Source organism: Mauremys mutica, chromosome 3 (assembly GCF_020497125.1).
Source record: "Mauremys mutica isolate MM-2020 ecotype Southern chromosome 3, ASM2049712v1, whole genome shotgun sequence".
Classification (NCBI taxonomy): Eukaryota; Metazoa; Chordata; order Testudines; family Geoemydidae; genus Mauremys; species Mauremys mutica.
In genome coordinates, this window is record NC_059074.1 from 73371453 (window position 1) to 73396548 (window position 25096).

The 25096-nt window shown below is 42.3% G+C and overlaps 1 protein-coding gene across 3 annotated transcripts in view; it reads left to right on the top strand.

Annotated features, from left to right (window-relative positions):
* Positions 1 to 25096, top strand: part of MANEA (mannosidase endo-alpha) — a 49828-nt gene that overhangs the window by 19344 nt on the left and 5388 nt on the right. The window contains exon 5 of one of the 3 annotated variants that reach the window (XM_045008907.1): positions 10379 to 10420. In XM_045008907.1, the coding sequence (XP_044864842.1) occupies positions 10379 to 10420 (42 nt within the window). Of the gene's footprint in view, positions 1 to 2588; positions 6277 to 10378; positions 10421 to 25096 lie in introns of those variants that run through there. The other 2 variants (XM_045008908.1, XM_045008906.1) reach the window with 2 other exon arrangements.

Genomic DNA, 25096 nt, shown 5'->3' on the forward strand with positions numbered 1-25096 from the left:
CAGGAAGCATGGTTGGCCACAGCAGACACACTGCTCCTCTCCTCGACAGGATGTATCAAAAAGAGTTTCAAGGGTTTATATGTGTAGGTCTCCTCCTCCTGCTGCGTTGGCTCCAGCTCTGGGCTCCTCAAGACACATAGGAACCACTAAGCAGGCATTTTAATGGGCCAGTCAAGGTTGACATACTAGTCTCTATCTCTCCAGACCTGAGCCTCCTTTGCAAACCATCTTTCCCACTTTGGCTGTGCTTTGTCCCAGATTACTTTGGAGCAGTGGGTCTTGAGCACTGTGGAAGTGTGATATACTCTCTATGCGCTGACAGACCAAGTGCCAGCTCTTGCCAAGGTTGTAAGCGTCAGCTGAGCACTAACAAATTCTAGAAACCAGACCGGCTCACCTGTATGTTAGCATTGTTCAAGATAGGTATTAGACTTATAAGTATGTGTTTAGTGTCTAGACTATATGGAATACTTATAAGTTGCTGCATGCATTAATTTCACTTGTAGGTTCCATAACAGATGCCCTTTTACTGACATGGGCAGGCAGGCTTCTCTGTGCTTTCCCACCATCCCACTCATTCATAGAGTATTGCAAAAGATAAGAGAGGATCAGGCCGGAGTCATGCTTACAGCCCCAGCATGGATCCATCAGCACTGGTTCGCCACTCTCCTGGCGCTGTCAATGAAACCTCCAGTTTCACTTTCATTATCCTCGGATCTAATTTCCTAGGATCACGGGTGCCTACTCCACCTGAGCCTACAGTCCCTTCACTTAACTGCATGGATGCTCCATAAGGTAAATGCTAGAGAGCAAGCTTGCTTGAAAGATGGTCAGGTGGTCCTGCTAAATAGCTATTACCTTGCTAAGCTATTACCTTGCTAAGTTGCAGGGTTTCTCTATCTGGTCTCACCAGTATGGGGTATCACTGACCAGCTTCAGTTCACCATATTCTGAACTACTTACACCAAGATTTGACAGTTCCATCAAAGTACATCTGGCTGTTATTTCACCGTTCCTGAAGTGAACAATTGCTCTATTTTCTCAAGTGACCTGGCCTTAAATTTTTTAAGACTAGATCAAATTATATCCTCAAGTGCAAGACCGTGTTCCCCCAGAGGATCTAAACTTATGCGTGCCCCTCCCCACATCTGAATCATTGGCTGCCTCCTCGCTGCTGCATCTGTCAATGAAGGTAGCATCTTTGGTGGCCATTATCTTGGCTAGAAGAGTAGAGGAGCTGTGGGCAGTAATATCAAGGCCTTTTATATACAATCTTGTTTAAGGAGAAGGTTTACTTGCGTCCTCATCCATCCAAAGTTCATCCCACAGGTGGTTTCCTCTTTCCACATCAACTGGCCAATTATTTTGCTTGTGTTCTACCCAAAAACATATACAACCAGGGAGGGAAGAGTGTTTGCATACCTTGGCTGTTAGAAAAGGCTTGTCCTTTCACCAGAACAGAACCAGTTTCGTAAATCTTCCCAGTTGTTTGTAGCAGTGGCAGACAGAGTAAGAGGTCAGTCAGTCTCCTCCATCCAGAGAACGTCTTCCTGGATTGCATCCTGCATATGCATGTACTATGACTTGGCTAATGTCGCTCCACCTGACAGAGTCACAGCTCATTTGATGAGGTCACAGTCAGCCTCGGCAGATTTTCTGGCACAAGTTCCAATTGAAGACATTTGTAGAGTGTCAGCCTGCTCCTCAGTCCACACGCTTCCCACTGTACTGTGGTTCAGGACTCCAGAGATGATGCGAGAGTGGGGTGAGTTGCTCTCAAATCTTTATTGAAATAGACTCCAATCCCGCCTCCTGTCTTACAGTTTGTGAGTCCCCAAGAGCGGAATGCACATGTGCAGTCACTCAAAGAAAAACTGTTACTAACTGTCGTTCTTTGAGATATGTTGCATACGACCATTCCATGACCTGACCACCTACCCCTCTTCATCAGAGTTATGGCAAGAAGAACTGAGGGAGGCTAGAGACGACTCTGGCCTTTATACCTGCACGCAGTGGTGTGTAGCAGCAGGTGGAGCTTGAGCCATCCCAACGGGTGCCGCAGAGGGGAAAAGTTTCTGATTGCTGTGCGCTGGGCACACCAATGGCAAGAGTGGAATGGACGTGTGCAACACATCTCAAAGACCAACAATTATGGAACCAGGTTAGTAACCAATTTTTATCACTTCTAATGTGCTAGCCATAATATCCTTAAATTCAATCCAGCCTGAGAGTCAGAGAAGATATGAACAGCTACTAGTTTTTGTTTTATTGCTGCCACTGAAGAGTATCTTCCATAATGATTCAACGAATTAATGTTTTGCCTTTGAGAAGAAAGTGATAGCTATCTGTAGGACTTGACACTAATAATTAAGTTATGCAGTAGGTTATTATCTCCTTGCTGTAATAGTACAAAAATTTCCAGCATATGTATGGTTAAAATATATATTTGAATGGCCACATTACTGAATTAAATTCATCTTGAACATAAAATTTTAAAATTCATAAAAAATTACTCAGTTCAGTATGTGGAACATTCTCTCCCAATTGGCATATTATTATGAATATTTACCATATTGTTTGCTTTATAGATATGGAGGCCATCCAGCTTTTTACAGGCATAAGACCAGCACAGGCAGAACCCTCCCCATGTTTTATGTTTATGATTCTTATGTAACAATCCCTGAAATATGGGCAAATCTATTAACTGTTTCTGGATCCCAGAGCATTCGCAATACTCCGTATGATGGATTATTCATTGCACTTCTAGTGGAAGAAAAACATAAACATGAAATCCACAGAAGTGGTTTTGATGGAATTTATACATACTTTGCCACCAATGGTTTTTCTTATGGCTCATCTCATCACAATTGGCCAAGTCTAAAAGCCTTTTGTGACAGCAGCAACTTAATGTTCATTCCAAGTGTGGGACCAGGATACATTGACACCAGCATCCGACCATGGAATAACCACAACACCCGCAACCGTGTTAATGGGAAGTATTATGAGACTGCTTTCAGTGCAGCACTTTTGGTGCGACCAGAAATTATTTCCATCACCTCTTTCAATGAATGGCATGAAGGGACTCAGATTGAAAAAGCTGTTCCTAAGAAAACTGGACAGGTAACTTACCTGGATTACAAGCCTCATAAACCAACTATGTATCTGGAGCTCACTCGCAAGTGGTCTGAGAAATACAATAAGGAAAAAGAACAATGGCTTTTGTGAGGTGCCACTGCTCCTGTTTGTAAATACATTCAGTCCATCTCAGAGGTGGAAATGACACTTGGAATTCTAATTCAGCCAGTCAAGATGGCTTTTATCATAAATATACTTTAAAAAAACCCAAAACCTTTGAATGTAGTATGCGCTATTACTGTACCTGTTAGAATTAATTTTGACTCCTTTTAGGGGCCAAAATAATAGTGAGCAATATTGCATCTCTAGGCTATTTTAATTGGAGACTATTTTGTGAAATGTTAGATGCTTTTTATTCATAATCTGTATGTAAAGCTTACAGAAACTCTATCTGGAATAATTCAGAGGTGACTCAAGTAGAGTGAGACAGAATTTAGCATATTTACATTTATTACCTTTAGCTATATAGCCGTGTTTCAGAGTTGAATACTACTGTGATTAGAATTTTGTCTCGATAGTTCCTCAGAGGATAAATATTTGTGGTGCATGAAATAACGTAGCAATTGTTATATCATTTGTACACCTTGTAGCAGGCGGAGAGTTTACTTTAACATTTGACTTGTGGTACAAACACTAAGACTGGTGTGAAATTGTTTTGAAACTTACAACTTTTGGTTTCAAAAATTGATGAAAGGTTGTTTAACTCCAGATTAGTCTTGTATTTAGATTTTGCATTCTGTAGTTTTTTGTAACTATGGAATGTCAACAAAATGCATTGAGATCTTCTAACTAGATTAAAATTAAAGAAGGAATAACAGTAACTAAAATGAGGGGGGAAAGTATCTGAGTGATGAAATTGCTCAAAATAAGAAAAATCGGTTTCTTAAACAAGATTTTCTTTAATGTTTACCAGGGATAGACCTTTTTTTATTACTTATTGCAGACCTAGATCCAGTGTTTGGAGGGGAAAAAATGAAAAGATTACAAGTCACATAAGTATTTACTAGTCCTACAATTGATTCATTTTCTAGAGCAGTCTTTGTTACATGATTTTAGCAGCACATAGTCTTTGACCACTAGAATGAATTTGTCTGTTAACTTGAAAGCTAAGATTTCAAATGGTTTCAGACAGTTCATTGATTTCCTGCAGTACTAAAGGTAGCAGCTACCAAAATCATGTCAGAATTCAGGTGAGGAGAAAATACAGCAAGATAGTAATTGAGTGATGTTCTTATTGCATTTCATAACGTGCCATTGCTAGAAATGAGTGCTTAATACTGTTTGAAAGCTGAGATTCTCAGGTTTCAATTATTATAAATCATTCCTTTCTAGGCCTGGTTGTTTCTGAGACACCACTCAACAATGGTCTATGTCTAGCAATGCTTTTTTGGCACTTACCCTGTTCTGAATAGAGCAAATCCCCAAACTTGGACCACTATGGGTTTCACTATTTGGTTTCATAGTTGTGGTGAATTTGAGAGTACTTTGGCAAGTATTTAATCTGTAGCATAGTATAATTGCTTTTATTTTATTTTATTTTAACTTACTTTAGGCCCTGATCCTGCATTGTGATTCACATGTAAACTTCCCATTGGAGTACCATTGACTTAATAGAATTTTGTGCAGGCATAGTAATCTGCCCATGCAGTTGCAATGCAGGATTGAAAAAGTGAAACATTTTTTTTCCCCCTGAAACATGTTTAAATTTAATCTTAATGACATGATGTTGCTGATATTTGTTAGTGACTTCTTAATGTGAAAGAAGGAAGGGTTTATCTGAAACTTGTCTCCATAGATTAAAGACAGTTTTTTCACCAAACTTATGCATGGAAACTGTCTGAAATTCTTTAACTGTTTTATACATCCAGGCTGGCAAATTGTATGTAAGATTTCTCTTCAAATTATTTAAATGGTTCTATTAGTAAGCCCCCAAACATCATAGGCACGGAAATTCCAACTTATATGTTAATCTTAGTTAAAAATAGGACCATATTCTCAGCTACAGCCAAGGAGTGTGGGGTGTAGCTTACAAAAGGGGCTGCGGAGGAGCCATTTGTGGTTCCCAATGGTGGGATCAGTTCTGCTCTCGTTGCGTCCCTAGTGTAGTTTAGAGCAGCCTCGAGAGAGAGAGTGTGTGTGTGTGTGTGTGTGTGTAAGTAAATAAAAGGAGGCGGGGGCTGGGGGGAGGAGAGAGAATAGAGCATTACCCTGCATCTTGTGTAATCACTTGTATCAGGGCAGAGTGAATGTAAAATTCTACTAAATCATAACAAATGCCCTGGTGTGACTACACAAAATACAGAATAGAGAGAATCTGACCCAAAGTGTGATAAGCAATAATCTTGGATCCTATCCTGCATTCCATGCATACCCATTGAAGATAAATTTGGGTATGCAAGAAATGCAGGATTGTTTCCTTTTTTTGTATTGAGAAGTGAGGAGTAGCTTGGTGCCTTCAACGTGCCTGAGAAATGCCTATCTTGACTAAGGGCTTGTCTACACTAGAAGCACTACAGTAATGCAGCTGTGCCACTGCAGCGTGTCTAGTGATGATATTCTGTGCTGACGGGAGAGAGCTCTCCTCTTAGCATAATAAAACCACTTCTGCAAGAAGGTCTCCCACCAACATGGTGCTGTCCACACAGCACTTATGTCAGTATAACTTATGTCGCTCAGAGCCGTGGCTTATTCACACACCTGAGCGACATAAATTATGCCAACATAAGCTTTAGTGTAGACCTACCCTAATACGTAGTCTGGGATGTTACAGTGCACCTTCAATATGTTGTATTCTGTTAAATGGTATCTTCTAAATATTTTGCACTGTCAGACTTCATTTCTAAGGATCTCAAAAATCTTTTTCAAAGCAGGTAAGTAGTATTTTTAATTTTCAGATGGATAAACTGAGCTATAGATGATTTAGTGACCTGACCACAGTTACACAGTGAATCAGTGACCGTGTAGGACATAGAGCAGGTATCAATTCTTTACCCCCGTTCTAACCACTCTCATACAGCCTCTTAAGGAAACTAATGTATGCACTTTTAGTATCAGTTCCTTAAATAGCTATACCTATTTATTTATTTGTTTAAATTTGTTACTTTTTCTTTAAAGTATTTACAAGCCTCAGAGTGCACAATTACTTCATGCTACAATAAATTTGTTAGTCTTACTTCAGTTATTTCCTCACTAGTTTTCTCTCTCTCAGCAACTGAAAGAGATGCTCATGCTTCCTCCTACATGAACTGGGAAAGGTTCAGACCATTAGTAGTACTTCTGAAGTAAGAGGTTTTGAAGGGAAAAAGTCTCATTAATTTCTTTATTCAAGTTTTTCTCAGCTTTAGGTCCTTTTCATCTCTTGTTTACTGCTTCCTAGCACTTCTTTACTGCTTCCTAGCACTTTTTAGACAGTTTACAGGCAACCAAAAGTTGAATGTATTTTCCCCCCACAGACAACATTTACTCTTCAAATTTGACTGGTACAGTCCCTCCAGTTTATGCTGGGTATGGAACCCTTTGCAATTATTGTAACCCCACTAAACAATTGGAGATATCTTTCTCTAGTTTAAAAAAAATACTGCTTCTTAACCAGTGACTTTGCAGTGGAAGCACATTGTTCTCAAAGGTTCACATAACAGCACCAACGGGCAGATTTAAAAAAAAAATATTCAGATGCTTGAAGATGCAATTAGGTGTCTACAAGGATTTTCAAACCACCTAGGTACCCAGCTCCCATTGTAATCAAAATCCCAGAACCTTTTAGAAATCTGGACTTACTTTCTACCCAGACAATACATTTATCAAAGTTTAGAATTAATTTCAGATTTGCCTATAGATGAAGTGGCAGCATCCAGAGTCCCTGTTTTTGGAAGCAACAAATATCAGTGCATGGATATATAGTGAGTGTGTGATAAGGTATTTATGTTTTTTAGGGGTGGAGGAGCTGCCTTTTACTTTCTAGTAGGTGGAGTATAATAGCTCAGAGTAGAGAACATTTTCATAAAATTGGGTTGAGGGGAGAAGACTTCTGCAAACACAGTGAATCTCATTTCTTCACAACATGTAAGCAATCAACCCAAAAGAGTCAAATGGCCTTGAAAAGGGTTTGGAGTCTTTGTATTTTTTTAAGTTTTTAGGAACAGCTGCCCTTGGGGTATGTTCACCTAAAAGTCAGAATTTTGGTTGCAGAGAGCGATCCAGGTAAGTATCTTGATACTGTGAGAAAGTGTATTTGAGGTTAGACTCTGAACTTGGACAGTATCCTCCACCTTTCCCTGAGTGTCAGTCAAAACAAATTAAAGATTTTAATGGCAATCATTGCATACTTAGGTGTAGGTAATTGTTTGCCATAGTATTCATAATAGATAATACTGCATTAATGGTAATTAGGCAAAAATAAAAACTATAAATGATTATTAAAGGCAATCACTCGCTAGTATACCTGTGCTCCATAGCAATGCTTAAAATCACTAGTGAAATGCCACTGAGCAATCATAACTGGGGAAAGCAGTGATGACAATACTCAGGAAATGCTCTCCAAGACCAAGTAGCAATGTTTCTAAAGCCAGATAATTCATTTATAAAAGTGTGTGAAGGCCCTACTAATTCACTTGTAGACTTCAGCTTCTGACAGGCCCAAGTAAGTTTTTTTTATATACTTATTTATTTATTTCCATAGGCTATATCTAAACTGAAGTGTAGTCCATCCCCTGTACTGTCAGAACCCTTGTCTATATTGCACAGATTTGAAAAAGTTGCCTTGCCTATTTTCCCAAGTAAAAGAGCATGTCCATCTATTTTGCACATACTGTTAACCCCTTATGGCTGTCATCTTGTGAATGCACAGCTTCAATCTTGGATCAGCTTTATTTGTAGAGTTCCTTTTGTCTTGTGGTGCCAATATTATGTCAAAGACTTAAGTTTTTGGAACAGAAGAAGCCGTAGTGTCTTTCACCATGAAATTCTGTACACACTGTGTACGTAGTATATACTTGCATATTACTTACCTTTTGATAGTTTTTTGCATGGATTTTTCAGGTACCCTTTATAATGTTTTACAGGAAAATATATTGTATATAGAATTTTTATTGCTGGTGGTAGGAAATAGAGATTAGTTCAAAACATTTTTATGCACTTGGACAAGTACATTATTTTTTGGTGTCTTAGGTTTTTGCAAAACTTATGTACTTAAAGGAGAAAGACATAATTTGATTAAAAAGAATCCTACATCTATTCTATTTAAGATAAGGTAGAAATCTCTGGCAAACTGTTCTAGATACTGTAAGTATTAGTTCTGGTCCTTTTACTTGCAAAGAAGTTCTAATTTTCTGTTATCTATATTAAACAATTCAGTAAACCCTCACAATCTTTTATTCCTTTCTTTTTGTGAACCTCCTCAAAATATTGTCATAGTCTGTTACTTCTGTCCAGATTTAAATCTTAAATCTGTTTTTAAAATAACTTTATTTCTAAGAATTCCTGTATAGTTCCAATGTAACCAATTTGTTAGAATATTTTGTAAAAGAATGTGCTTATTATATGTGTTTTATAAACAAAGCATGAATTTTACAAAATGTGTTTTTATGATTTTGTTGTGGATATTAATATTGTGTGCAATGGACATAGTTTAAATCAGTTACATTTTAGGTGTTTTATTTTCCTACCTGGTTGTAGAAATGTATTACTAATGTGGCCTAATTCTGTCACCCATATTCAAGGTCCTACTCAATGTATGAGATTTGTGGCAGAATCTAGCTCATAGCGAATCATTTGAGTACACAGTGTTTTCATTTATAATCATGTTTTATAAAAGACCAGTTGCTTAAATGTTGATGAACAATAACTGTGTGCCCAAAATGCCATAGAGTGTATGATAGTAGCAATCTCTAAGCAGTCACAGTGTAGAAAGTGAATTTTCTATCAACTATGACCTTAGAATTGAGGTGTCTTATGTGAACCAATGCAATATCTAACATGGCGTATTGGTTCTTTCTATTAACTGTCTGCTGCTCTAAATTGTACATAAAGGAGATTGATTGGCACATGGCAGCTGAATAAGTAGTAAATTTTGGTGAACCAATTTCTGCTTTGTGAGCCAGTGCGATGTCAAGACAGAAAAAGTGAATAGTGATGCAGGACTTCTAATAGTACTAACCCATGAAACATACTGGATCTGATCCTTATGTTTTTAAATAGGCAAAACTTCCACTGAAGTTGCATTTAATCCAGTAAAATGCTCTCTCTATAGTGCACAACTCACAAAAATACCCAGAGGCCTTTGAAAAAATTACACAGGAGGTACAGCTATGTTTATGCAAAAGATGAAAAATGTAGGATTTAGGTTTGCATTTTAAAGTGGTAAAAGGAGTAAACTCGCGTGTGTGTGTGTGTGTATATATAATTCTAGAGAAAAGCATAATAGCAATAATCACCCAGTCTTAATGCAGAAGGGTTTATGCCTGTTTTGCCTGTGGGAGAAAACTGGGATCAGGCCAGAAATCTGGCTGATAGACTCTCAAGATGCATTGTCCTATGCCAGTTAAAAAGCAACCAAAATATAAATGCGCCACTTGCATTGGTTATTGAGGGGAAATCTACCTGTAAATAACCCATGGTTGGAAAATACCCTGTTCAGATATTTATAGTATATTTTACTATTCACTATAGTGAAGTAGATGTATTCTAGTAAGAAACTACTGGGTTATAAATGTAATGTACTCATTCATTACTACATGTTTCTAGATATAGTCTAAAGTATTTTGAAGCCTAGAATAGTTTCATTCTTGTTGCACTTCAATTTGTTGACCACTAAAATTTCAGTGAGTTACCACTGCTGTTAATGTAGAATGTTTTGCTATGCACTGTGTTTAATTTACTATAGCCTAAAGAAATGCTATGCATGTCTCAGGAAATCCAAAATGTAATCAAATACAATATGTGCTTGAAATTTAAAAATTATATTAAGTACCTTGTTATGTAATTGTCACTCTAAAAGGAGACTGTAAATGATTTCTGTCTGTTTTGGTAAATAAAATATCTCTATTACAATGTTTTGTGTAATTTACTGAAAATATGGTATTAAGAACTTATGATAAAATAGAATGAAATTTTAATTGCTCTTCTGTTTGTTTTCCATCAGCCTCTTATACTGAATGCGGGATGAATGTTCAATAAATCTTTTTCCTGTGAAACACAACGACAGCTGTCATAATGTAACACGGGTTATTTTTTGTTTTTCCCTCAGCAGGATGTCAAAGGAAAAAGACAGCAGCTTTATGAGAAACAGGTATAGATACAGAATAGCTGCATGTATTCCCAAATTTATCAATATTTATTTAGTGTTTTTTTATTCTCAATTTATAAAATTGCTTGTAAAAATTAAAAATACAGACCAGAAACTTCCTAAGTCAAAGACCTCCAAAAGAGCCTCCTTCAAGCTCATCTAAATAAATTCTTCCTGGCACCTCATTTTCCCATACACTAGTATTATGAAATCAGAATAGAAGCTTCAATATGATAGGTGCCATACAGACACATAGGAAGGAACAGTTCTTCAAGTACTTGCTCATGTCAATTCCAAGTAGGGGTGTGTGCCATGTGCAGAGTCATCGGAAGGTTTTTCACCCCTTCTTGGCAGTATATATAGGTCCCTGCTGACCCGCCGCCTCTTCAGTTCCTTCTTACTACCAGTGATGGTCGTTGGAGCTGAGTGTCTCGCTTGCTTTGGCAAGCGTTTCCCCTAGTGATCTCTCTCTTTTCCGTTAGCTTGTAAAGAGTTAACTAATTAGTGTTAGTTACAGTAGTTAGAGTTGTGAACCACAACCATTACCAGTTTACTGTCCTCCCCCTTGGCCTGTCATTAGCCCCTCAAGTTTTCACCAAGTGCGTGGCAGTCATTGTCTAAGTTCCCTCTAAGCTGTGCGGCCATGCAGCAGCCTATTAAGCACCACACAGGTGCTCAGGGCTGCGGCAGGGAGAGATACCTCTCCTCCCAGCCCAGATCTGCCACGGCGGGGAGAGGCGCCCCGGCCCAGACCTGCGGTGGCCAGGGGAGAAGCACCCTCCCCTGGCCACAACCCAGCCCCAGCGCACACCTGCTGCAGCTGGGGGAGAGTGCTGGGGTGGGGGGAGTCCTCTCGCTGTACCCCAGTCCCGGGACAGCCTGCACCCCAAACCCCTCATCCCTGGCCCCACCCCAGAGCCTGCACCCCCAGCCGGGGCCCTCACCCCCGCACTCCAACTCTCTGCCCCAGCCCTGAGCCCCCTCCCACACTCCGAACTCCCCAGCCCCACCTCCGCCACATGAATTTTGTTATGTGCACCAACGCATCACCTCCATATTGGTGCACATAACAAAATTCATTCAGCACTTAAGAACATAAGAACTTGCATGGGAAAAATTAGAGGGAACACTGGTCATAGCCATCTTCCTGAGAAAAAGGCAGGTGCAGGTATTCCTGTACTTCGGTGATGGGTTGTTCAGGGCCTGCTCCAAGGCACAAGTGTAGCAACATGTCTGCCTTTGACAGGCTGGGTCTCTTGCTGACTGTCCACCAATCAATTCTATCCCCTACTCAGAGAATAGAGTTTTATAGGGACAGTGTTGGACTTTGGTAGGAAGGCTCTGACATGACCCGAGTCTTGTTTTCAGACAATGCACAGCATCATAGAAGGCTTTAGGCAATACCTCACCACTGCAGCAAGGAATTGCTTGAAGTTCCTCGGACATATGGCATCTTGTACTTATGTAGTACATCATGCAAGGCTGAGGTTCAGACCTTTCCTGGCCTGGCTGTTGTCAACTTATCATCCAGGCCACGACAGCCTGGACAAGGTGGTCACACTCCCACTGCAATTTCTCAGATCTCTCCAATGGTGGCTCAGTCTGCAGGCAGTGTGGTGTGCACAGGTGTCTCCTTCGCCAAACCGCATCCCTCACTTGCTCTCAGTTGTTCCAAAATCCTGTGTAGACATACCCTGGCAGACCGGTAAAGGAAATGAGCACCAGAAAAGATCAACCCTCCATTAAGTATGTACTGCCTCCAGTTTCCTGAAGTTCAAATGCACATCAGCTGATCTCGATGAGCTGTTATATAGAGAAAGAGGTGGTCTCTTTAGGAGCCATGATTGGATCATATATGGGCAAGTATATAAAAGGTGCACTTTGGTATGAATGAATCTGCTTATGAACAAGGACTCTTCTCCTTTATTTTATTCCACTGTTTATGTAGCTTAGGTGTCCTTTTAAGTCATCATAACAATCATTAAAGATTTTTATCCTCTTTTTACATAGAATACCTATTTGTCCAACTGATTATTTGAGGATAGTGAATGTGTTGTTTCCTTTCTTTTATTGTCCTACACTTGGATGGATTGTAAATGTCTGCCAGTTTTGTACTATTATATATTTCAGACAGCTACTTGTTTTTTAATCTATTTTTGTAAGTGTCTCTGGGCATAATCCAGCAGATGAATCATTATTTATATTTAAGTATCTAGGTTCTAAAATAGTTTTAATGCTATTTAAGCATATCCTTTCTGTGTAAAATAATAAAACAATGTTAAAGCAGGTCAGGTGCCACATCACAGGAAAACAGTATTCTAGGCATTAACAGATTGGGAACCCTGTTAAAGCATAAAACATTTTCTTCAGTGATCTAAACTCCTGACAAATTAAACCTTTTTTTTAACTTTTCAATGGGAATTTTTGTTTCATCCTCAAACATGCCCTCTAAAACTGTTTGTGGACAATTTGAAGAATGGAAAAACTCATTTATTTCCACACAGCCAGGATCTCCCCCTTCCCACCCCCAAGTACATAAATATTTACACAGCCATCAGACAGTTAGGTGCTTTCATAATGAAGGTACTGGATTCTTTTTTGTGTATTATATATTCAACTGCCACACTTGTCTCAGATTTATTTTTCCATTTCTTTTGCTTAGGGAAGTTGATTTTTGGTGGGCTGAAAGAATCTCAATATGTAAAACGTAAGAAACTTTGTCTAATTTGAAAATAAAAATGATGGGGTATTTAGGATGTTTCCGTTTTTTAAATTCATTCCTTAATTAGTAACCTATCCAAACAACAACAGAATAGAACAATCCTCTGAGTTCATTTGAACTACGCTTGTGCAAATAAAAAAGGGTGGTCTCTTGCTTGCTAGTGCTTTTCTCTGTACCTCTTGCTCAATCAGCCGTCATTGCACTTCATGAAAAGGAAATGTTCTTGAAGAAAAGAAAAGATTAAGAGGTGACTTGATCATAGTCTACAAGTTCCTACGCGGGGAAAAGATTTCCGATAGCTGCTCTTTCATCTCGGACAAACAACAAAACAAAACAAAAGCATAGTGAGATCCAAAGGTGGGAAGCTGAAACCACACATTCAGACTAGAAATAAAAGGCAAGTATTTAGCAGTGAGGGTAATTAAACATTGGAACAGTTTACCATGGGCTGTGGTGTATTCTCCATTCTTGCAGTCTAAATCAAGGTAATATCTTTCTAAAAGATCTGTTATAATTCAGGCACGTTATGGGCTTGTTGTAGAAATACTTTGGCCTGTTACGGAGGCCAGACTCAGTTATCACAGTGATTCCTTCTGGCCTTAAACTCTATGAATGAAGAAATAGCATCTAAGAAAAAATGTTAATAGTGACATGTTTCTGAACCAGTATCAAGCGTTAGTGAACTTCTCATTAAATACTAAAGGGTTATATCTTACTCTGCAAGAGGTCGTGTGAGTTTCAGTGGAACTACATGAGGAGTACAGTGATAATAGGTGAAAGCAAAGAGGATCTAGCAAGATGCTGCCTTCTCCCTCTATTGAAAACATCTTCACTCCATTTGTCAAGGTGTAGTAGTACAAAGACTGGGACTCTTACTGCATATGTCACTAATCGTGGAAACTCATATAGTTTAATCCCAGTGTTTGGCACTTGGCTACAACAGTAATGAGTAGAGCCAGTTTAAAAAGTATTTATAATTAAATTGTTAAATGTATTATCAGAAAATGTATAAATATTATTCAACATAATTTCAAAATATCACTAAATAATAATAGTAACAGAGCCTAGATTTAGGTAATCAGTCCTAAATTATTGTAGAAAATGTAATTTAAGAAGTTTTTTATTCTTTTCTATTTTTGCTACTATATTCAAAACTGATTTTACTGCTTTTGGAAAGTGTTTTAAATCAGATTCTAATCTCTGCTACACATAACATAAATCGTGCATCCTGAGTGATCTGTTACTACTGCACTTGCACATCACTAAGACAATGACACTGTTTATGTTCTTAAATACATGGAAATGTGCATTGTGCATCCGAGAATAGGATCTGACCTTCATAATTGTTCTTATAACTTCAAGTTGTTTCTATGGAAACACAGCATGGTATCTCAAATCTCTGATTTCTCAAACTGCAGTGAGATGATTCAGAAAATAAACAAACAAAACTCCAGTTGCTGCAGGGAAAATAGAGAGGAAAATTAGACTGCTGGCCTATTGCAATGTTAATGGCTGTCTATTGGGAAAGTCTCTTGAAAGACTTCCAAGTTCTGTTATAAGGACAGAGAGAGAGAGAAAGGGGTGAGAATCCTCATCCAGTGACATCAGATGCCCAGTTTGAACTTTGAGAAGTATGAATTTGTGCATTCAAATTACATTTCAACAAGGCAAATATTTCATGTTTGTATAATCTCTACTATTAATTACAAGTTTCTGTGTGATATCAATGAATATTCAGAGAAAGAAGGGAAAAAACCCACATAACCTATTGGCTTTCTGGAAGTCCCAGAAAGCAATTTAAGTCTATGTATGAATTAAAAATGAAGATTTTTATGAAAGGAAGCCTGCAATTTGCCTTTGTTGGGGGTAGGCACAGCAGCTCTTACAGTGTCTCTCTACTTACTTCTCAGTGCATCAACCTTGCTTCTGGGGTAAAACCCTGGTGTGAGGGCTACAATTTTGAGAATGCACATAAGTGCATGCTAAGGTGAAAGTTCAGATATGGTAATAGCTTCAATAGACCTTATGATACTGTAAGCACAACTGGAAGGGATTAAGATTTGCCTTATGGTTAAGGAAAGCAAACTGGATTCATTCCCACTTCTGCCACAGACTTCCTGTGTGACCTTGGGCAAGACATTTAGGGTGGGATCCAGAAGGTATTTAAGTGCCTAAACCATGGATTTAGACACCTAATTCACTATTCTGCCACAGAGGGCTTGGCTACACTTGAAAGTTGCAGCACTGGGAGTTACAGCGCTGGTCGTGCAGCTGTGCAGGGCCAGCGCTGGTGTGTGGCCACACTCACAGCTACCAGCGCTGGTGTGGCCACATTTACAGCGCTGTTGGGAGTGCTGCATTATGGGCAGCTATCCCAGCATTCAAGTGGCAACAACGTGCTTTTCAAAAGAGGGGGGTGGAGGGTGGTGTACTGTGACAGGGAGCGGGGAAGATAGAGAGAGTGGATTTTTGGAGCCAACACTGTGTGTTAGCTTCCTGGATTTAAAAATCACAAAATGTTCGCGAGCCCTTAGTCTTAACTCTTAATTGCAAACAGCCTGCCTCCAACACGGACTCCCTGCTGTTTCACTCACTCCCTGGGGTGTACTGTGACAGGGAGCGGGGAAGATAGAGAGAGTGGATTTTTGGAGCCAACACTGTGTGTTAGCTTCCCTGGATTGAAAAATCACAAAATGTTCGCGAATCCTTAGTCTTAATTGCAAACAGCCTGCATCCAACGCTGTTTCTCTGTCAAGCAAACTGCTTGCCTCTCATTTGATCGTTCACAGCCAGGTACAGATAGCTCCTGTTTGCTGTGATCAGTGTTTGTTTTTTAGATAAGCAGTTCAACGGAGCTCCCATTGGAGTTCACAGCAAAACAAAGAGAGGCTGCATAACAAAACAAAGGAAGTAATTTAGTTAAAAGCATTCTGGGATATCTCCTTATTCCCTGGAGGCCAATAAAAGCGCTGGTGTGTGTACACTTGATGAGCAGCGCTGAATCACCAGCGCTGCAATCGCTACACCCCAACCTGGCCAGCTGTACAGCCAGCGCTGCAGCCAGGGAGTTGCAACGCTGGATGTGCCTTGCAGGTGTGGACGGTTACTAATTGCAGCGCTGGAAAGCCTCTACCAGCGCTGCAACTTGCAAGTGTAGCCAAGCCCAGATAAATATTTAAATAGTCATTGGGCCAGAGAGAGGAAGTGAAAGAGCAAGCATGGGAATGACTTTGTTATCCAGGGGCTAGGATGCTCATCTGCGATGTGGGAGACCCAGGATCCAGACTCTGCTCCCACCACTCTTTCATTCTTTATCCATAGTGGAACAGCTCCAACAAGAGAGATTGATGGAGTCCCACATCAGAATATCCTATGGCCCAGTGGTCATGAGTCGATTTGAACAGGGGTCTCCCACCTTTCTTTCCCCCCACCCACAGATTGGGGGGAATTGAACCTGAGTCTCCAACATCCCGGATGGGTACTCTAACCACTGGACTTAAAAGTTATAAGGTCAACTCCTCCTTTTTCTCTCTTGATTTTGCATGGAGTGAGACAGGCACCCAAGTCATTCCCTCAAGAAATGCTGTAGGCACCTAAGTCACCTGACTGCAGGGGCCAGGTTCCTGTTTGTGCCTTGTTGGCAGAGCTAGGCACCTCCTTGCAGCCTGGACTTAGGTGCCTATCTCTTAGAGAGGGGCAGAGCTTAGTGCAGACCTCTCTCATCAGCCTCTCCCCTTGACTAGTCTAGACAGCTCCCCCATCCCCCGAGAGTGCTGGCTTTTGTACAGGGAGCGTAGGCGCCTAACTCACCTTTGTGGTTCGCAGTGGTGTTCCTGTGATTTTCTAGGTGCTTAAAAGTTAGGCACTGCAATGCTGAGCATCACAACACCTAAGTTCCTTTGTGGGTCTCACCCTTAATCTCGTTACACCACAGATCCTCTTAGAGGTAGGGGCAATGGTAAAAGCTTTCTCCCACTCTGTCTTTTTCCCCTTTTTAGATTGTAAACTCTGGTTTAGGGATTGTCTTTTATTACATTTCTGTACAGCAGTTAATACAAAGGGGATTTTTGCAAGTGCAGTTGTGCACATAGGTAAACATGAGATTACTTCATAAACCTTTAAAATAATCTCAGGGGGCAGTACTGCCTGTACCAAAAAGAACTACTTCAGTTCAGGTCCTGAGTCCTTTGGGGCATGAAGACAGCATGGTCTGACTGAAGGCATCCTTTGACCATTCAGGGAGCAGTATTGGGGGGACTTCAGCAGAAAGAGAATATTCTTCCTTTCTTGGTTGAAAGAGTTCAAAGGATCACTGAGGGGCCTTTACAGGTGGTGAAAGTGTTTGTGTGTGAAATGCTTTCCCTATTTAAAATAAAGCCTTAGATGTATGTATACAATCTTGATTTTCATTCATTGCACAGTTAAACTGCATCTAACAGCGCTGTTTTCCTGTCACTTACAAAAATGGCCTTTGCAATCCAAAATAAAAGCAGTAGCCAGTAAAAGAGACTTGATTGATATGAACCAGAAATATTGATTGTGTGTGTTGCAGAGGCCAAAATGAACTAAATGGTACAATTCACATGAGTAGAGTTATCCACATGCATAAATGTTTACAGGATTGGGACCTCTATCTGGATGTGTAATCACAAATCAGATGACTAATTCTGTTGCAACAAAGTTTTATTCTTGTGTAAATGACCGTTTCTCAAACTCACGTAGTTACTCCACTTTCTCACGTAGCTGTATAATGCTTTGTTTACAACAAAGCAATTGATGTTGAAGTGCATTTAGGGGCAGGCTTATTCAGATATGCCCATGCCTTTTTATATGAGTAATGCAGGGATATTTTTTCAAAACTTTGAACCACCCAGCCACAATTGTTCTGGAGGTTTCAGTGTTCATGGACAGCACTGGATTGATTTGTCCTAGAATCTGAAGTTATTTATTTTTCCACAAAAGCAGGTGCAAGACAGTTAGTTCCCACTCTGCCCCACAACTGTGCTTCAAACCTGAGTTGGAAGGAACCCCCCCCCCCACCCACCTTAAAAAGGAAAAGGCAGGTCTATCTGTTGTCTGACTCAATCAGCCGCTATGCCAGTGGTAATTGTGTCTTTATGCTGGATATGGCGGGCACCTGTTCACAAATGAGATCACTACCCCATTTTACATGGGTCACCCAGTAGTTGTCAGATAGCAACTGCTTTCAGGCAATACTTATCAAGGCCAGATTTTAACAGTGACATAGAGGTGGAAAAACTATATCCCATTACAAAATCCTTCAGCCATAGTCCTTTTTTAAATATATATATGAATGAATGAATGAATGAAGAACATGCCTAGGAAAACTTTGTAATCTTAGTGTCATGTTGGGGAACACTTCACATGTTTATAAAACCTACAAAATAGACTCCTGTAATGAAATGCTAACTTTAATTTTAGTAGTGTAAATGGCAATGCTATAATTAGCAACTAAAGCACATATAAATTAATCATTATTATGTAAAACTCACACTGAAGTTCAGTGGAGAAAGTCAGCATTTATGTAAAAGATAAGATTATTTCAGAATTCTTGGAATAGTCTCAGATAATTCAGCTCTATGGTATCCTTACAGTTTATGAAGTTTTGACATACACATCAGTTTGATTATCAGTAAAAGAAACCACTGCTCATAAAGGCAACACAAAACATTGATCCATATATGTGTGAATTTTGGAATGCAGAATTGCCAAAAGATACAGGAGAGAAAGGAAGTACAATTTTACTATTGAATGTCTTTTAAATAAAAAGAGCTTAGTTCTTTTTAACTATCTCCCTCTTTTTCATTTTGTCCCTGGGAAAGCAATTAAGTCCAGACTTGAAGGAATTTGAAATCACTAGAATTCTCAAACTGTATGTAGGTCATGTACCTAGACGCTCTATACAAGGCATAGGAAGAGCTAGGTGCCTGAGAACAGGATCCACAACAGCCAGCCCAGTAGGTTCTGACTAATGAGGAAACAGGATTTTCCATTTCTCAAATGAATGCCTGAGATATTCTGAGGTAGGTCTCTCATTCTTTCTTGCTGAATCAGTTTTCCTTTGGATAACTAAGGGTACGTCTACACTACAAGACTATTTCGAATCAACTTAATTTGAATTTGTGGAATCGACCTTATGAAGTCGAAGTTGTGTATCCACACTAAATACACTAGTTCGACTGTGTGAGTCCACAGTAACGGGGCCAGTGTCGACTTTGGAAGCGGTGCACTGTGGGAAGCTATCCCACAGTTCCCATCTGTTCGCGCCCTTCTCTAGTCGGTTACAGCTCGGACGCCACAGCACTGCGAGCATGGAGCCCGCTGCGATCATCGCTGCACTTATGGCCATTGTCAACTCCTCGCACCTTATCGTCCACCTCTTCCACAGTCAGCTGCTGAGAAATCAGGTGAGGAGGCTCCGTCAGCGCGGTGAGGACAGGAAATCACAGAGTGGCGCAGACCTCTCAGAAAGCAGGGTACGCTGCGCAGTGGAGATCATGGTGGCAATGGGTCAAGTTCATGGTGTGGAACGGCGATTCTGGGCCCGGGAAACAAGCACGGACTGGTGGGACCGCATAGTGCTGCAGGTCTGGGATGAATCACAGTGGCTGCGGAACTTCAGGATGCGTAAGGGCACTTTCCTTGAACTCTGTGACTTGCTGTCCCCTGCCCTTAAGTGCCAGGACACCCGGATGCGAGCAGCCCTGACTGTGCAGAAGCGAGTGGCCATAGCCCTCTGGAAACTTGCAACGCCAGACAGCTACCGGTCAGTAGCGAACCACTTTGGCGTGGGCAAATCTACCGTAGGGCTTGCTGTGATTCAAGTAGCCCACGCAATCGTTGAGCAACTGTTCTCAAAGGTAGTGACCCTGGGAAACGTCCAGGTCGTCATAGATGGCTCCGGCGCGATGGGATTCCCAAACTGCGGTGGGGCTATAGATGGCACTCACATCCCTATCCTGGGACCAGCCCACCAGGCCAGCGAGTACATTAACCGAAAGGGCTACTTTTCTATGGTGCTGCAAGCACTGGTGGACCATAGGGGACGTTTTACCGACATCTACGTGGGGTGGCCGGGCAAGGTTCATGACGCGCGTGTGTTCAGGAACTCTGGTCTGTTTAAACGCCTCCAGGCAGGTAGTTTCTTCCCGGACCACAAAATAACGGTTGGGGATGTGCAGATGCCTACAGTGATCCTCGGGGACCCAGCCTACCCGCTAATGCCCTGGCTCATGAAGCCCTATACAGGCGCCTTGGACAGTGAGAAGGAACTCTTCAACTACCGGCTGAGCAAATGCAGAATGGTGGTGGAGTGTGCTTTCGGACGTCTCAAGGGGAGATGGCGGAGCTTACTGACTCGCTCGGACCTCAGCGAAAAAAATACCCCCGTTGTTATTGCTGCTTGCTGTGTGCTCCACAATCTCTGTGAGAGCAAGGGGGAGACCTTTATGGCTGGATGGGAGGTTGAGGCCAATCGCCTGGCTGCTGATTACGCTCAGCCAGACAGCCGTGCCGATAGAAGATCCCAGCGGGAAGCGCTGTGCATCCGGGAGGCTTTGAAAGATAGGTTCCTCGGAGAGCAGGGTAACCTATGACTCTCCAGTTGATTTACAGAGAAGCTGAACCTGAGCCTGTTTCAGTGACTGTTGACTTCGATCTGCGGTTACATACCCCGATCTCCAGGTTTCCCCCCTTCCAACACATGTTTTAAAATAACTTTAATGGAACACTGATTATTAATAAAGTTTTCTTTAATTATGAATTCCTGTTCAAGGGTTGAAACATGGACGCGGACTGTGGTGGGTACGGTGTGCACTGATGTCCAGACCGCTTCTACACTAGAGGAATGACAGGCTCCTGCTCCTACAGCGGTCTCTGGGGGGGAGGACGGTTCCAGGTGGGTGTGCAGGAAGGGGTGGGTTTGCAGGAAGGGGTGAGGGGTGCCGTCTTTGGGACGGAGTTAGGATGCAGGCTCTGGACTGGGGGTTGGGGCGTAGGAAGGGGTGAGGGGTGTGTGGGAAGGGTGAGTATGTGTCCGTGGATGAGGGCTCTTGCTGGGGCTCAGGGCATCGGAGAGGCTCGTGGCTAGGGGGGAAGGGCATGGTAAGGGCAGCCTGCTTTGCCATTTGTGGATGTCAGGCGCTAGGACCCTGGGGCAGCATACACCTCACAGACTGACCCAGGGCAGCATTCACCTCCCAGAATGACCCTAGTGCCTAGTGACTGCAGTCTGTGTGTGTCCTGCTGTTGATCCTGCCCCCAAGTCTGTACCCTGGTAATGGAGGCTGTCCTATGCAATTAAAAAACCCCTCCCCCCCTTCACACAAAGTCTTCTGACAAGGAAAACGTGATGGAAACAGTGAATAACAACAAACTACTTTTAATACTCAACTACACAGTGGGGGGATGAAACTTGGATTTGGGACTGGGTGATCCAGGAAGGGAAGCACTTCTCAAAATTTATGGCATGAGAGCTGTGTGGTACATGAGCGCTCTGCTGGGGAGCAGTGACAGTTTTCACGGCCCCTAGCGCCCCTCCTTCTTTTGATTTTTGGTGAGGGGGGGACAGGACTTTGTGGCGGGGGAAGGCGGTTGCAGATACAGTTCAGGGGGGCTCTCTGCTCCTGCCTGCGGTCCTGCAGAACATCTACAAGGCGCCGGAGCGTGTCCGTTTGCTCCCTCATTAGCCCAAGCAGCGTTTGAGTCGCCTGCTGGTCTTCCTGCCGCCACCTGTCCTCCCGTTCGCTGTGTGAGCGCTGGTGCTGACATAGGGTCTCCCTCCACTGTCTCTGCTCGGCCGCCTTGGCTCTGGAGCAAGCCATCAGTTCCGAGAACATGTCGTCCCTAGTCTTTTTCTTTCGCCGCCTAATCTCCGCCAGCCTCTGTGAGGGGGATGCCGAGGCAGTTCGTGAAAGAGCCGCAGCTGTGTGATGGGAAAAAGGAAGTGATTTCCTTGAAAAGATACATGTTTGCGAACACTGAACACAGTCTAGTCAGTTTCTGTGAACAAGACCATACAGGGCACCTAGTCTCACGAGCTCTCAGGACAAGTTCGAGATTTCGGAATACGCTTTCATTGGCTGCGGTCTTGCACAGGAGATCGGACAAGCGGGGCGGTACAGCTGAATCCGTGTAGCAGCCAGGCCTGGTAAGCACTACACTATAGGCTGCTTAACAGTTAATGGATAGCTGTGCCCTCCCGCTGAAGGCAATCTGGAAAGCATAAAGTCTGACCCTGTTCCAGCCCCTCGCGGCTGTGCACGGGAAAGATCACTGTATGCTTTTCCTCTGTGGCCTCCAACACGTGGCTGTTAAGCGAAGGTCATTGCTATGCAAAGTAAAAGTCAAGCATTCACAATAGTAACAGTACACTAATTGCCCTAATTAGATGCAGCAGTCGCCGAACAAGATTAGCCTGAGGCAGGTCACTCGGAGAGAGAGAGAGAGGATGCTGCTCGAATCCCTGCACAGACCAGGACCGTACGCTGCAATGCTGGTGGAGGCAATGATTCCGCTGTACATTAGGATGGCCTGGCGCGGAAGAGTGTGCTTCCACAGAGCACCAAATAAGGCACCTCTCCCCAGGAACCTCCTGTGGAGACTTTTCGAGCTGCTCTCCGAGAGCTTCGTGGAACTGTCCCAGGAGGATTTCTGTTCCATCCCTATCTGTGTGGACCTTCTCTTTATATAGTTTTTTAAGCAAAAGGTTTTATATAGTTTTTACATATTTTTTATTCCTGTTTTTTAAAAAATAAATGTTTCCATGTTTATAGCGCTTACCGACTGATCCTTCCCCTGATTCTGAGTCCGGGTTAACGGCCGGGGAGGGTTGGTAGGGGATCTCTGTGAGGGTGATGAAGAGATCCTGGCTGTCGGGGAAAGCGGTATTGTAAGCGCTGTCGCCTGCGTCGTCCTCCACAAACCCTTCCTCATCTTCCCCATCGGCGAACATCGCCGAGGAACTGCCCCTCGACACTATCCCATACTCAGAGTCCACGGTCACTGGTGGGGCAGTGGTGGCAGACCCACCTAGAATGGCATGCAGTGCCTCGTAGAAGCGGCAGGTCTGGGGCTGTGCTCCGGAGCGTCCGTTTGCCGCTCTGACTTTTTGGTAGCCTTGTCTCAGGTCCTTGATTTTCACGCGGCACTGCATTGTATCCCGGCTGTATCCTCTGTCTCTCATGGCTTTGGAGACCTTCTCGTAGGTCTTTGCATTCCATTTGTTGGAGCGCAGCTCCGAAAGCACAGACTCATCGCCCCACACAGCGATCAGATCCAGGACTTCACGGTCTGTCCATGCTGGGGACCTCTTTCTATTCTGGGATTGCATGGACTCCTCTGCTGGAGAGCTCTGCATCGTTGCAGGTGCTGCTGAGCTCGCCCCGATGTCCAACCAGGACATGAGATTGAAAGTGCACAGACAGGAAAAGGAATTCAAATTTTCCCGGGTCGTTTCCTATGTGGCTGGTCAGAGAATCCAAGCTTGGACTGCTGTCCAGAGCGTCAACAGAGTGGTGCACTGTGGGATAGCTCCCGGAGCTAGTAAGTTCGATTTGCATCCACACCTAGCCTAATTCAACATAGCCATGTCGAATTTAGCGCTACTCCCCTCGTCGGGGTGGAGTACCGAATTCGAACTAAAGAGCCCTCTAGGTCGAACTAAATGGCTTCCTGGTGTGGACGGGTGCACGGTTAATTCGAATTAATGCTGCTAAATTTGAATTAAAGTCCTAGTGTAGACCAGGCCTAAGTAAATATTCTTTGGGTAAGAGAGAGAGAGAGACTGAGAATGACTCTGTAGTCCAGTGGTTTGGGTACTCTTGTGAGAAGTAGGAAATCCCTGTTCAAATCCCTTCTCTTCATCTGGCGGGGGGCAATTGAACTAGGGTCTCTGACATCCTAGATGGCTACCTTAATCACTGGATTAAAGATTATAGGGAAGAATGTGGCCACCTCCTTTCTGGTAGTTATGTGTGGAGTTAGGCGTGCTCTGAGAACATCTATCAAGCCCCACAGGCAAGATGTGTCCTTCACCTGGTTAGTGGATCACCCAAGGATTTAAGTATGATGTGGGCACCAGGATGCCTGGCTGAGGCAGCAGTGTGCATTACCAGAGACTGAAACTTAGGCCCCTAGGGCCTCTTTACTGCAAAAATGTAGTTGCTGAATGAGTTTAGGCATCTATGAGGTTAGGCAGCCACTGAGTGGGGATTTTGCAGATTGCAGTAGCATCTGAATTTGGGGGGCCTAAATCCATGCTTCTTGCTCATAAATATGGAAGCAACAACCAAAGACATTGCAAATCATTTGGCAAAGCAGAAACAAATGAACAAGAATTGGAGTACATATTTTGCTTTGAGCTTACTCCTTTAATACCAGATTGGACATTCTGGTTGCTCTAATGGGTAAGAAGCTTCTGTTGTTGGTAATACACATCAGTAAGCTGGCTGTGGTACTTGTGTGCTATGAAGAACCTCTCTTCACCTGAACTCCCATTCCCATCCAGGCACACTATCTTTTTGCTCTTCTGTTTGTTCTCCCATGAAACCAACACCGTGCTTGATTCCTCTTTTCTTTCTTAATCAACTGCTACTGTAAATATTTTAGGGTAATATGTACACATACACAGAGAGAGACTAGTTCTGGGGATGAAAAGGGTTTGAGGAAGTAGATTAGGGATACAAGTGTGGAGTTGAGACATGAACTGGCAGAAAAATCAAAGCCAATGCACATACTGAGAGAAGCAATACCATGCTCAAGTTTACATCCAGTGTATGGAAACAATCATCATAGAGTAATTTATTTAGTGCACATGCCCAGGAATTGCAGGTCCCTAGGGTTTAGTTAGGTTCACCTGCAGTTTGTGTCATGGAGAGAAAACAGGTGGCCAAGGTAAAACTAACAGGGACAAATCAAGAAGTGCTAGATTATAGATT